At 42.7% G+C, this 13,333-nt stretch overlaps 1 protein-coding gene across 1 annotated transcript in view; it reads right to left on the reverse strand.

The window, feature by feature from the left end:
• The window catches only part of EPB41L4A (erythrocyte membrane protein band 4.1 like 4A), a 218,902-nt gene that overhangs the window by 94,251 nt on the left and 111,318 nt on the right, over positions 1-13,333 (reverse strand). Inside the window, exons 6-9 of the mRNA XM_077817308.1 lie at positions 12,676-12,796; positions 3,355-3,442; positions 889-977; positions 429-492 (exon numbers count right to left, since the gene is read on the reverse strand). Coding sequence (XP_077673434.1) covers positions 429-492; positions 889-977; positions 3,355-3,442; positions 12,676-12,796 — 362 coding nt within the window. The remainder of the gene's footprint in view (positions 1-428; positions 493-888; positions 978-3,354; positions 3,443-12,675; positions 12,797-13,333) is intronic.

Genomic DNA, 13,333 nt, shown 5'->3' on the forward strand with positions numbered 1-13,333 from the left:
ATACATGTACCATCAGACAGTAACTACAGCATTAGCTATATGTCATTTACTTTAAAGTAGAACTCAGACTTGTTTGTACATGAATAGGCATTCTGCAACATTCTAAATCGCAGGCGTTACTGATGGCATAGAAAAACAAATCTTGATAATATACTATAAAGTCCCATTCTGCTCTGCTTCAATAGGGCTTTTCTGCCTTCCCTGCAAAGTGAAAAATAGGCAGGGGGGAAAGAGAGAAAACTTAACCCTAACTACAAATACCCATCAAGAAAGATTACATATGGGAATACATTTAAATATAAGAAAAGTTTTTGTGGTAGTGATTAAAAGCAAAACTGGCAATAATAGTTTCATTTCACAGAACACACCAAACTCTTAACTTGATTAGTTTCACAGTTTCTTCCTTCAGACTTAAAATAAAAACTTACATCTTTTCCCAGCACTCTAAGTTCAAACTGCATTTCCTTGAAGTGAACCTTTGTAATTCTAGGCCTAAATGTTGAAAAAAAGATAAAGAGAAGTGTTATGGTATTTAAATCCAACACATCAGAAATACACAAAGAAGAAACAAAAAAAATTGAAAGGAGAGTTTCAGTAAGCCATTCATACATAATCATTTTTACCAGTGCTCCACATATATTACTCACAAGAAAAAAAGTGATACTTAAACACTTTAATGTGAGCGGTGAAAGTTAAAACCATCTCTTACAATATTAGAAATAGAACACAGACAATTTAATCTAGACAGAAAGATCCATGATTCCAACAAGTACATCAGTTTAGTTCTCATAAAACTAACCAGTCATATCATACGTATATTCGGTATGGTTTATTTTTCCTTTTAGTCACATTATTTTAATACAGTCTGCAATATTATGTTGTACATACCAGAAATACTTCCCTACTTGTTTTTTATTCTTGTAAACAACAACTCCTACAGGTGTTAATCCTAAAAAATATTCAGACTTGTTTTCACCCTGGAAAATAGAACAGATGTCATTTTATTACTTACAACCACAATTTTATTTTTATAGATATCATCTAAGAAGCAGTGGCCTGGTAAATGGAGCACTGGTGTGGGACTGAGGAGAAATGGGTTCTATTACTGGCTCTGCTGCTAGGTAACTTTGGGCAAGTCACTTTAACCTCTCTGTGCCTCAGTCTCCTCATCTGTAAAATGGGGATAATGATACTGACCTTTGTAAAGCTCTTTGAAATCTGTTAATGAAAACCACTGTACAAGTGGTTACTATGATCATCATCATCTTAGTAAGCTAAACACCCAAACCTACAAAATTCTTTCTTCCTTGAGTAACTTTACTCATGGGAGTAATCCTATAAACTTCAGTGGGATTGCTCTCATGAGTAAGGATTACTTACATGAATCAGGTAAGAGAAACAATTCATCAACTAAATTGCCATATTTCTCTTCTTTAAAAATCTAAAGAAACTAATTACAGTCAAAACTTCACACTGCATAAGATTCAGTATTTACTCATAATGTAAATATACTTCCGAATGCTAGAATAAGTTCATTCTACCATACCAACCAAGACACATGAATAATCAGTCTGCTCAACTAACTTCTGGTCCCTGCAGAACTGAAAAATGTAATGATCATATTGGGAAACCATGGAGGGGTCAAAAACTGTAATCAAAAGGAGACACAGAAAATGACACAACGAATCATCTCCCTGATCTAATCAGCATCCATGTACCACATTAAATAAAAGCCATTTTTAAATACTACTAGTTAACCCCACCACGTGTAAGGAGGTAGAAGCTACCAATGTGGCAAGGCACAAGGAAAGGACTTCCAGCAGAAGAGAGGTCTCTTGAAATATTCTACAGGCTGTTCTTCTGAACCCACATTTTCTTGGTACTCTCCTTCAGACAAATGTCCAAATAATTTTTTAACGAGCACCATGCCAACCCACCCCCTAAAAAATTATTTCCTACCTTAAAATTGTATTTCTGCAAGAGGCTCCACCAATCTGAAATTATTTTGCTGCTCCTTCATCTCCCAAAGACTGATCTGCTGACTTAGATTTCTTCTACCTGGCCCACCCCTGTGCGCAGCCCAGCCACAAAGGCCAAAGTTTTTCACAAATGAACATGGACTTCCTACCATGTCATGGACAAATGAACATGTACTTTCAGGAAGATCTGGGGCATGAGGGTCTCCATTTTTCCATTGGAAAAGAAAGGATCTCATGAGGGAGGATGAGAGGTACAAAAGCCAGAGAATAAATCCCCTATCAAGATATGACACCCAACAAATGCCATAACTCTTGAATTAAGGTGTATAATGTTAGTCTGACCTGCTTCCCCGTACATGATTGGAGACACCTTCTCCTTACTGAAACACTGTTGCCCTCATGATGCTGGAGAGGGTTCCTAAATAAACCAACTGCAATGAGGGATTCAGAGCACTTTTCTCACAATGGATGACAAAGCTCATGATAAGGAGGGACCCAGTGCCTTCCCCATATGAAATACTTCTTAAGTTGTTGGGGTCTATATAGCCAATCAACTTGGTACAGGATAACATGAAAATTCTGATGGCAAATTGCAGCTGCCTCTGCAATTCATGGTAAATATTCAAAATCACACAGGATGAAATCCTGAAGGGAAGAGATGCGAACTGACAAGGAATAGTCTCTAAGCCAAGCCAAGGTATTTGTGGTGAGACACTGTGACTGGAATAAGGAGGAAAGCATCCTTTATTAATACTATATAGCCTCCTGGCTCTACCAAGGCTGTTACTTAGTGTTTCAGTTTCAAAGCATTTGTAGGCCACGAAGAATTTGAGTCTTCTGAGGTTTAAAACCCCCTAATATTTTGGGCAGGGCACCAAAGAGAAAGAAAACTTTCTGAAACCTTTGTAGGGTTTACACTGAATCACTACTGAGAATCTCATAAACAATGTATTTTCACCATAATTTTCTTGGATCCATCAGTATTGGGCAAGAGTTAAAATGATTGCTGGGAGTGACTCAGTAACGTTCTATGTGGCATCCAGCTGCGATCATGGATAGAAACCAGTCGTAGGTTCTCTCAGTTTTCAACAACACGCTAACCTGTGTTCCCTGTGGGTTACAGGGCTCAGCTACATTTCTAGCATCAGAAAGATTCCTTTGTTTCTTCAGGAAATTCCTTTATGTTGGCCTCCGCTTTTGCTAAGGAAAATGTAGTGGAATTTTTACCTGAATCCAAATTTTGCTGCAGAATTATCAAAACTTACTCAATCCCTAGTGACTTCTGCCCCATCCCCAGCTTTCCATTTAACTTTTAAAGACTTTTTGTCATGCCATCAAATTTAAAATATTTAGCTTCAATTAAAACAGTACTTACATAGACAGGATGGAGATCTACTCCATACATTTCCAGTGATTTGGCCACTCCTAAGTAATCCAGCTCTGCCTCAGCAGGAACCTGACCCCTGTAAACGGTATAATGAATAAGAACGCTGACTCTCAATTCAACGCTACAACAGTTGTTAAAATAAATCGTATTAACAAAGTGTGTTGAATAGGTAAGCAATGCTTCCGTGGTATTGACTTAGACCTTCCTTCACTGCATGGCACTGTGCTCCTACTTGCTCCAGATAAAATGGGTTCCAGCGTTCACTGTGTCTGCTACACGCTGTTACCTTATATATTAAATATTAAATTGATGTTAACTACAGCGGCAAAACTTTCCTTGTTCTACCTGCTGCTAACGCCCAAAAATACTCCTGCTGCTGTCCCAAAAATACTTCACAGCATTCATCTTCAGGCCTAAAAAGCAAAAAGGTCTTATTTTAAATCACCGCGTCATTACTATAAATCAGCAAGAGAAAGAGAGACCATTTAGGGGATGATTTCCCTATAGCAGTGCTAAAGCTGGCAGATATCGTGAGGAAGGCATCAAGAATTTCATGAGTTCAGATAAGATAGTCCCTTCTCAATAAAGATTTGCCTAAAGAAAGGCAGGCCCTCTGGAAACCTTAACCTTTTAATGCAAAAATTCAGTTTGGAGTCTACTGCAGGACCGTATCACAAATTATCTGCAGGAAACCGACTCTCCTTCTCCATGTAAGTATCATTGAAGCAACCAGCAACTTTCACTAGTTATATACGGTAGAGAAATAATGGAGAAAAACAGAAACCTAGGTATGTATTTGACACCAGTGAGGAGGGATTTATTACTTCGCATAAAAATATGAGTAAATCCAAAGCCTTTAACAATGTACACATCCTCAGTGTTTAATTTTACTCTTCCCTTAATAACGGTCATAGATGCAACATACTCAATAAGGTTCTCCATTGTAAGGCTGAAGTAATACTTCTGCAATCTCATTCCCAACTGGGATTTACCATACTTTTGTTAATTACTCAGTAGCATTCATATAAAGGTTATTGAGACTGTAACTTATGAATATACCGGCATCAGTTCAAAAGGATTCATCAATGTATATTCCAAAGACACTTCACATCTTATGCTATAGCCTGCAGATGTTGCCTTGGTGAAATGTTTCACTCCTGTGTTTAATATCATCCATATCCAAGATGTGATATGGGGCCCAGGATCTTGTCATAAGATTTCAAAAATCCTGTAATACATGCTGTCTCTCTTTTTCTTATCTCCCCATTCCTTTCTTCTGGTTAAGAAGAGTGGAGATCTAATCAGCTGGTGTCTTCCCAGGCTGGCACTCCCTGTGTTTGCTTTACGTGTGACAGGGAAGAGACGTGTGCAATGTAGAGGCAAAAAAAGTAGTGGAATGCCAGCCTCCAGCATGAATACAGAAACCTCTCATGGCTATATAAATGACTCCATCTGTACTGTGGATAGAGGTTGCTCCTCTCTGTGGATGGAGCAGTAGAAATAATGATTGTAGACATCTACCTCCTTATCAAAATTTAGGAGCTGAAGCAAGCTGAGGCTGAGCTTAGCCCCCATTTACAAGAGTTCATGGGTAAGAAGAGGATCCAAAGCCCACTACAGAGAAAACTTGTAAGGGCAAGATTTCTTTCTTGGTGGATTTTTGGTTCACTGCTGTATTTACTAATACACAGCAGGGTCATATGTATTTCCCAATTCTGTGGTTATGGAATTTGCCACAGGAATCACCTCTTCTACACCCCAAATTGCAAAATTTTGCTCCAGACTTAGATTTTTCATTTAAAAAAAAATTATATTTCTAGCCTTCATAATTGTGAAACAAAATGTTCACTGAAGGACTGTTTTCTTCAGAGTCTGCAGACAATCTGAAACAACAGCACTAAAAGGTGTGAATTGCCACTCATCTCAGTGAGTTAACTCTAAAATCTATCAATGACAATTTAAATGTCAACACTGCTAACTATAAAAAGAAAAGGAATACTTGTGGCACCTTAGAGACTAACAAATTTATTTGAGCATAAGCTTTCGTGAGCAACAGCTCACTTCATCTATTTCATTTCTGATTTTGTTTGCAAAAACATCATGCTAAATAACATGCTTCCACCACGATTCCAAACTGCCTCTCAACCTGCCAAATGCCCCAACTGTCCATTCAGTAACGATATATTTGGAAAAGTCTCTAAAGAGGAAAGGCACTGCTCTGTGAAGATGTAAACTGTGGCTAGTACAGAACACAAACAGAGTCTTTCCCAGCATAGAGGAAACAGGGTGAGGGGAGAGCTAGATGTAGAAACTCTTCACTGAAAACATTCTCAAACGTTCAATATTTCATCGTATCTTCCAAGTTAAAATGAAGGGATCCAGTGTAGCTCTATACTTCAACTCAGAGTTTTAAACCTTCTCTCAGTATACACCATTTTCCAAACTTCACAATGTTACTTAGAATCATAGAAATGTAGGGCTGGAAGGAATTTCCAGAAGCCATCAAGCCCAGCTCCCTGTACTGAGGTAGGATCAAGTAAATCTAAACCATCCCTGATAAGGTTTTTGTATAACCTGCTCTTGAGAACTTGCAATGATGGGGATTCCACAGCCTCCCTTGGAAGCCTGTTCCAGAGCTTAACTGCCCCATAGTTAGAAAGTTTTTTTCCTAATATCTAACCTAAATCTCCCTTGCCGCAGATTAAGCCCATTACTACTTGTCTTACCTCCAATGGACATGGAGAACAACTGATCACAGTCCACTTTATAACAGCCCTTAACATATTTGAAGACTGTTATCAGGTCCCCACTCAGTCTTCTTTTCTCCAGACTAAACATGCCCAGTTTTTAAAATCTTTCCTCATAGGTTAGGTTCTCCAAATCTTTTATCATTTTTCTTGCTCTACTCTGGACTTTCTCCAGTTTGTCCACATCTTTCCTAAAGTGTAACACCCAGAATTGTAATCAATACTCCAGATAATTGGGACAATTACCTCCCATGTCCTACATACAAAACTCCTGTTAATCCACCCCAGAATGATATAAGACTCATATTCAATTAGTGATCCATTATAAACCCAGATCCTTTTTCAGCTGTAGAGCCTATCACTTAGCAAGTTATTCCCCATTTTGTAATTATGCATTTAGCTTTTCCTTTTTACGTGAATACTTTGCACTTATCTTTACTGAATTTCATCTTGTTGAATTCAGACCAGTTCTGGAATTTGTCAAGATCATTTTGAATGCTAATCCTGTCCTCCAAAGTGTTTGCAACCTCTCCCAGCACGGTGTCATCCAGAAGTTTTATAAGCATGCTCTCCACTCTATTGTACAAGTCATTTATGAAAATATTAAACAGTCCCTGAGCCAGGACTGACCTCGGTGGGACCCCACTAACCCACCTTCCCAGTTTGACAATGAACCCATTTTGACAGTGATGACTACTCATTGAGTACAGTCTTTCAACTAGTTATAGTAATCACCTTATAGTAATTTCATCTAGACCACTAGTCTAGGCTAGTTTGCTTATGAGAATGCCACATGGGACTGTGTCAAAAGCCTTACTAAAATCAACTACCCTAACCTCTAGGCCAGGAACCCTGTCAAAAAAGGGAAATTTGACAGTGACTGGGACCTGGTGCCCCCTTGCCGGTTTATGTATGACACTGCAGTGGTATTGTCAGAGAGGAACTGAATGTGTTGGGCTCAGATGAGGGGCAGGAATGCACAGCAGGCTTAGTGGACCGCTCGAAGCTCCAGGATGTTGATGCACTGCGTCCATGTCCCTTGCACGGCATGTGCATCGAGGTGGGCACCCCAACCGGCTAGAGAGGTGTCTGTGGTGATGGTGGCTGTGGGGGCAGAAGTGGTGAAGGGGGTGCTAGCAAAACCTTGGCAGGGTTGATCCACCACAGTAGGGAGGTACAGACCAGATGTGGGACAATCAGGGTGACATCCAGGTGGGTCTGCAGACTTATAGGACCCACAGTTGTAGACAGCGCATGTGTAGGCAGGCAGGCGGCATTACATGGATACAGGCCACCATGTGGCCAAGGAGGCAGAGACAGTGCTGCAGTATGGGGCGTGGAATGCAGCATAGGGCTACCATGAGGGCTGTCAGGGTGGCAAAACGGTCCGCTGGGAGGAAGGCCCAAGCTGTCACGAATCCACGGAATCCGATTAAATGAATTGTCTGCGTTGGAACAAGCACAGATTTCTCCTCGTTGATACAAATGCCGAGAGTGGCATGGAGCGAGTGGAGAGCGCAGATGGACGACAACATTTTGGTGAGGGTTTGCACCTCTGGAAGCCAGTTGTCTAAGTAAGAGAACATAGGGTACTCCTGTTGTCGCAGTTGGGCTGCAGTGACCACAGAGACCTTGGTATAAACCCTCAGGGCCGTCAAGAAGCTAAAAGGAAGAACTCAAACGATAGTGGTTGTCCCCCTCGCAGAAAGGAAGAAACTTGCAATGGGCCAGATGGATGTCAATGTGGAAATAAGTATCTTTCATGTTGAGAGGTGTGAGCCATACCCCCAGGGGAAGGCAGGGGATATTTGATGGAAACATCATCATACAGAACTTGGTCTTCCTGATGACAGTGTTGAGTAGTTAGAGATTGAGTACAGGGCAGAGACTTCCCTTTTTTGAGATGAAAAAGTACAAGGAGTAGAAGCCCTTGCCAATGAAGGGGCCAGCCACTAGTTCAATCACACCATTCCTCAGGACGTTGTCTGCCTCATGTAGGAGGCTGTGATGAGAGAGACTCCCAGGAGGTGCTGGGGGCTGGGGGGGGGCGGGGAAGGGGAAGGTAAGGAACTTGATAGAGTAACCATGTTATACAATCTCTAGTACCCAACGGTCCATGGTGATCTCAACCCAGATCACCCCAAAGGTGGTAGGGGGGACCAGAGGCAGCAATGTGGGGAGCTCGCAGCTCTCGATATGCATGTCAAAACTGGGCCTTTGTTTGATGCCATAGTACAGCTGAGGAGGTGGCAGTAGCTGATGGTCACGAATGCTATGATCTTGGGGGGCCGCCGTGCAGGCTCCTGATACTGGACATAAGCGTGCTGGTAGGGTGCGAGGATCATGGTCAGAAGGATGGCCTCTGTTGCTTTCAACAGAGCACTGGGGTATAAATCCCGAGAGACTAGAATTTCACTCTTAAGTCTTTCAGGGAGTGGAGGGACTCATCCGTCTTCGCCAAGAACAACTTGTCCTCATCGAAGGGGAGGTCCTCGATCGTGGTCTGAACCTCCCTGGGGAAGCTGTAGGATTTCAGCCAGGAGTCTCATCGTACGACTGTGCCTGTGGCAAGAGAGCGGGAGGATGTATCTGCTGCATGCACAGCAGCTTGGACGCTACCCTTGGCCGTCAGGCAGCCTTCCTCCTCTAGAGTCTGGAATGGCTGTTGCTTGTCCTGTGGCAAATCCTCCAGGAACTCTACTAGCTTGGCATAGTTACTAAAGTCATACTTGGCAAGCTGATCTTGGATATGCAGAACTGCAGGCTGCAGAGGAGTAACCCTTGTGGCCAGGAGGTCAAGGAAGTTTGCTGAACTATCCGAGGGTGGAGGGGGTGGAGGTATGGGAATGCTGCCTTGCCCATTCAGTCGCCGCGTGTACCACCAGCAAAGCAGGGTGGGAAAAAAGAATGTCATCCCCCTTGGATGGGATAAAATGGCTGCATTCCACTCTCTTAGGCGTAGGGGCACAGGAAGCTGGTATGTGCCAGACTGCTCATGCAGGTTGAAGGATAGTGTCATTTGTGGGCAGTGCGATGTGAGATGGTCCCCTGGTCTAGAGGATGTCCACCAGCTGGTAGTGTTGATCCAGAACTTCCTCCAAAGGTATGCCCAAGCCCAGGGCTACCCTCTGCAGCAGCTCCTGGTATTACCCATGATCATCAGGAGGCAAGAGGACTGGGGGAATCAATGCATCAGTGGGAGAGGAGGCGGCAGCTGGCAGTCCTGGCGGAACCAGTGGGATCGGCTCCCGTTCTATGTCTGCCTCTGGATCCAAGCTGAATGGTTCCAGCACAGGCACTCGGATGGATGTGAGGCTTGTGATTGTGGGTACACAGAGTTGTATGGGTTCCAGGGCAGCCAGTGTGCCCATGGTGTCTGGTCCTGGGGTACTACGGACCCCAAAGATACGTGTATCAAGTTGGCGGTGCCAAAGCACCCTGCCTGGTGCAGTGGTCATGCCGGGGAGTCTGAGCTGCACCTGGACGTTGGGGAGAATGGTGGTTCCTCCGCTAGCTGTTGCAGTCCGAAGAAATCTCAGGGAGAGGCGGAGCCATCAGTGTGGGCGGTCCTGCAATCACCAGGTACGATCTCTCGCCCAGGATAATCGTTATGTCTGTCGGGAAACTGTAGTGCCGAGAGCAGCAGCGAGAGTGGATATGGCAGGTCTAAGTGCACCGTTGGGAGCAGCGGTTCGACTTGTCTGGGTGTTCAAGGTACATCCCACTGACCACTGAAGCGGGGTGGCATGTGCGGTTAGGAGTGTGGGGATTCCAGTCATACCAGGGGTGCATGCTGCAGAGGGCTGTCCCTTGGTACGGTGGCCGATACTTCTTTCTTCCTTTTGGCTTTACACTCTGCACAGGTAAGCTTGGGAGGTGGCATGATCGGATCTGCACATGACTTCTTGTGCAACCTGGCGCAGCCCGGGAAGGAAATGTTGTGCTTCGCTGCAGTCCATGACACTGACTTGCTGAGAGGGCCATACGAGCACTTATGACCCTCTCGCTTGGCATTGTCCTGCGCTGGTGGTGCTGTTGGATCAGAGTGGGAGGTGGTAAGTGCGGCACTCATCACTGGTGAAGGGAGAGGCACCATTGGTTCCGCCAGTCCCAGATAGGACCCCACATATGGCGGGAGAGCCTCCTCCACGAGGAACTTCCGGAGTCACAGGAGACAAGCCTCACAGGTCCGTGAACAGATCTCACAGCACGCAACAAGATGCACTTTCCCAAGCAGTGGCAGTGCTCATTGCTCACTGAGACTGAGTGAGAGCATGACACTCAGTCCTTGAAACCTGGGATGCAGGGCCTAGTCCCCCAACAAGTGCTCTCGTAGGCGAACTACGAGTGCGGAGGAGAGAGGATTCCAACCCCAACCATGCGGCAGTAAGAGAAAACCAAAGGAGCATCCATGATTTCAAATACATCTACATCTCTTTTCCACCCTTAAGCCCACCCTTATCTCTCCTCCATTGATTCCTTCCATTCCACTCTCTCCTCCAACCTTGATTCCTTTGCCCTCTCTCCCATCACAATGTCTAACCTTTCCCACTCTTACCCCTGGCTTTCCTCCAACATCTGTTTCCTCTGCTCTTGTTCCTGTGCTGCTGAATGTCTTCAGTACAAGTCCCACAACAACCATACTGATTGTGTTCATTGCAAATTCACTCTTTTTCTTTTTTCTACCACTTTCTTAAACAAACAGCTCTATTTCTCCCTCACTGAATTCCAAAGCCACAAAAACAGCCAACATTTCGCCACCTTTGATTCCCTCCTTAGACCTCCCCATCCATCTCCACACAAAAACTTGTAATTTCTTTTTTAAAAACTCTATACGATCGAGCATGATCTCTCCTCTAATCCACCTTCGGATCCCTCCTTTAGTCTCACCCTTCATCTTGATGCTACAAACCCATGCCAGCTAATAATGGCCAGGCAGGTGCAAGCTAATATTACAACTATGGATTGGTTTATTAAACCTACGCATTGTGCAAAATATATGTAAAAACACTGTCTTATTAACACAACTGTCCTCCATCACCACTCATTTATCCCCATTTGTTTCACACACCCCTGTGTGTTTTGTCTTTAGGACTAAAGTTATCTAAAGGCAATGGCTGTCTTTTACTTTGCACACAGCCTAGCACAATGGGTCTAGCACAATGATTAGGAATTCTAGGCATTATTGCAATACAAACAGGGAGGAAATAATGTCCTTCAGTTAAGCACTGACCAGGGACTCAGGAGACTTGGAATCAATTCCTGGTTCTGACACAGATTTCCTGTGTGACACTGGGCAAGTCACTTTCTCTGTGCCTTGGTTTCCCACCTTTAAAATGGGAATAATGGAACTTCCCTGCTGCACTGAGAAGTTATAGTAAGACTATACTAGTGATATTTTAGTGATTATGAGGCACTCAGACAATAAAGTGATGAGGGCTACATACATAGATAGAAATAAATAATAATAGCTACCTTCCCCTAAAAGGGGAAGATTCAAGTCAAGGTGCTAACTGGCAAGCACCCCAATGTCAAGTGATGAATGTTCGGGGAGGGGCATGCCTCTATATATTTGAGGGAAGTTAACACCTCCTCTCATTAAGCAAGATATAGATAATGCCAATCTGCAGAAACTACTAGCTGCAAAGCCTTACCTGGCATTTAGCAAAATATGTACTTTAATGTAGCAAAAGCATCATGGTATCTACACCTATATACAAGAACGTTAGTCTTTTCAGATAACCCTTTAATACCTCAAACAAAATTAAGAAGAAGGGGATGTAGTGCAACAGTCATAAAAGAACCTTCTTGATCAGTTCTTACTGGGTAGATAAGCGTTGTTTCATGTTCTGTGTATTAGGTAATAACATGAGAGGACAGCATACTTATAAATATAAAAAGGCTCTTTATTAAGAGAACTATTTTGCATTCAACTCATGTGTACACAGACTAACTTCCTGTGCCTTCTCCAAACTCTTCCCTACTGCAACCTTCCTCCATGTTCCATGAAGATTGCTATATGCATGACTGCATTACAACACCTAACGATTTGGCAAGGAAACGGGGGCCCATTGTATTAAGTGCTGTATGTACACATACCAAGAGATGATAGGGAACTGAGGCACAGAGAGATTAAGTGACTAGCCCAAAATTACACAAAAAGTCTATGGTAAAGATGAAAACTAAATCCAAATTTCTTGGATCCCAGTCCAGTGCCTTAACAATAAGATACTACTTTCATCCCCCTCCATTGCAAAATTCAGAGTGCATAATCTGGACATTTATATGTATTTTTAGAAATTTTTTAACTAAAGGTACCTAAAGTACCATATCTGTTCTACTTATATTTCTAATCAGTTATTAATAAAGCCACTCTCTTTGTATTATCTCTATTTTAGATTTCTGGTGAGCATAAAAGGATGTTTCATGTCACTAGCAGATTCTGCAGACCTTCATTCTGGCAAGACAAAGATATGTGACAATATATCAGTTCCTTCTTCCCTTCTACTTAGTACCTGTAGCACATGATTTCCCATGCATTATAACAAAACTGAATTCTTACATCAGAGTTTTGTGTATCCGTTCTATTGCATCTTCCAGTTCTTCCTTCTGGTCTGGAACAAATCGATATTCTGACACATAACCTGCAGTGTGCTTATATGGGTCATAGTCTCCCAGCTCAGCTATGATGCACAAGAAAAAAAATTGTCACAAGTTTCAAACATTTTCCCATTACCCAAAAGATGTACTGTCTAACCAATCTGCATGTGCCACTGCACCTTTTCCCAAGTAACTCTATGAGTTCACCACTCAATAGGTAAAAGAAAACTATTTTTTCTCATTGGAGAGGAAAAATGCATGGCAACGTTTTCCCTTTATTTTAGTTTATTAACAAAGCATTGTAGACCAATCCATGCAAGACTGGAAGAGAAATTTCATTAGTAACATGTTTTTTAGAGGAATGGAAGGTTCAAGGGCTAGGAAATATGGTATGAAGTTTGTCACCTCCGCAGAACTGGAACTAATGTAGTTTAGGTCAGTAATAATTGCAACAATATGCTACTTTGTGGTGCATGTGAAATGAATTGATGTGCTGAGTCCAGTTCTTAGAAGGTTTGTGCCCATATAATAAAAACGAACATTCAAATGGGCATTGACTGCTATCCTTGTTGGGAGTCCTAGCAGAGAAGTCAAGGACTGAATGAGAATGGAGATGTAAC

This window comes from Eretmochelys imbricata, chromosome 5 (assembly GCF_965152235.1).
Source record: "Eretmochelys imbricata isolate rEreImb1 chromosome 5, rEreImb1.hap1, whole genome shotgun sequence".
Lineage (NCBI taxonomy): Eukaryota > Metazoa > Chordata > Testudines > Cheloniidae > Eretmochelys > Eretmochelys imbricata.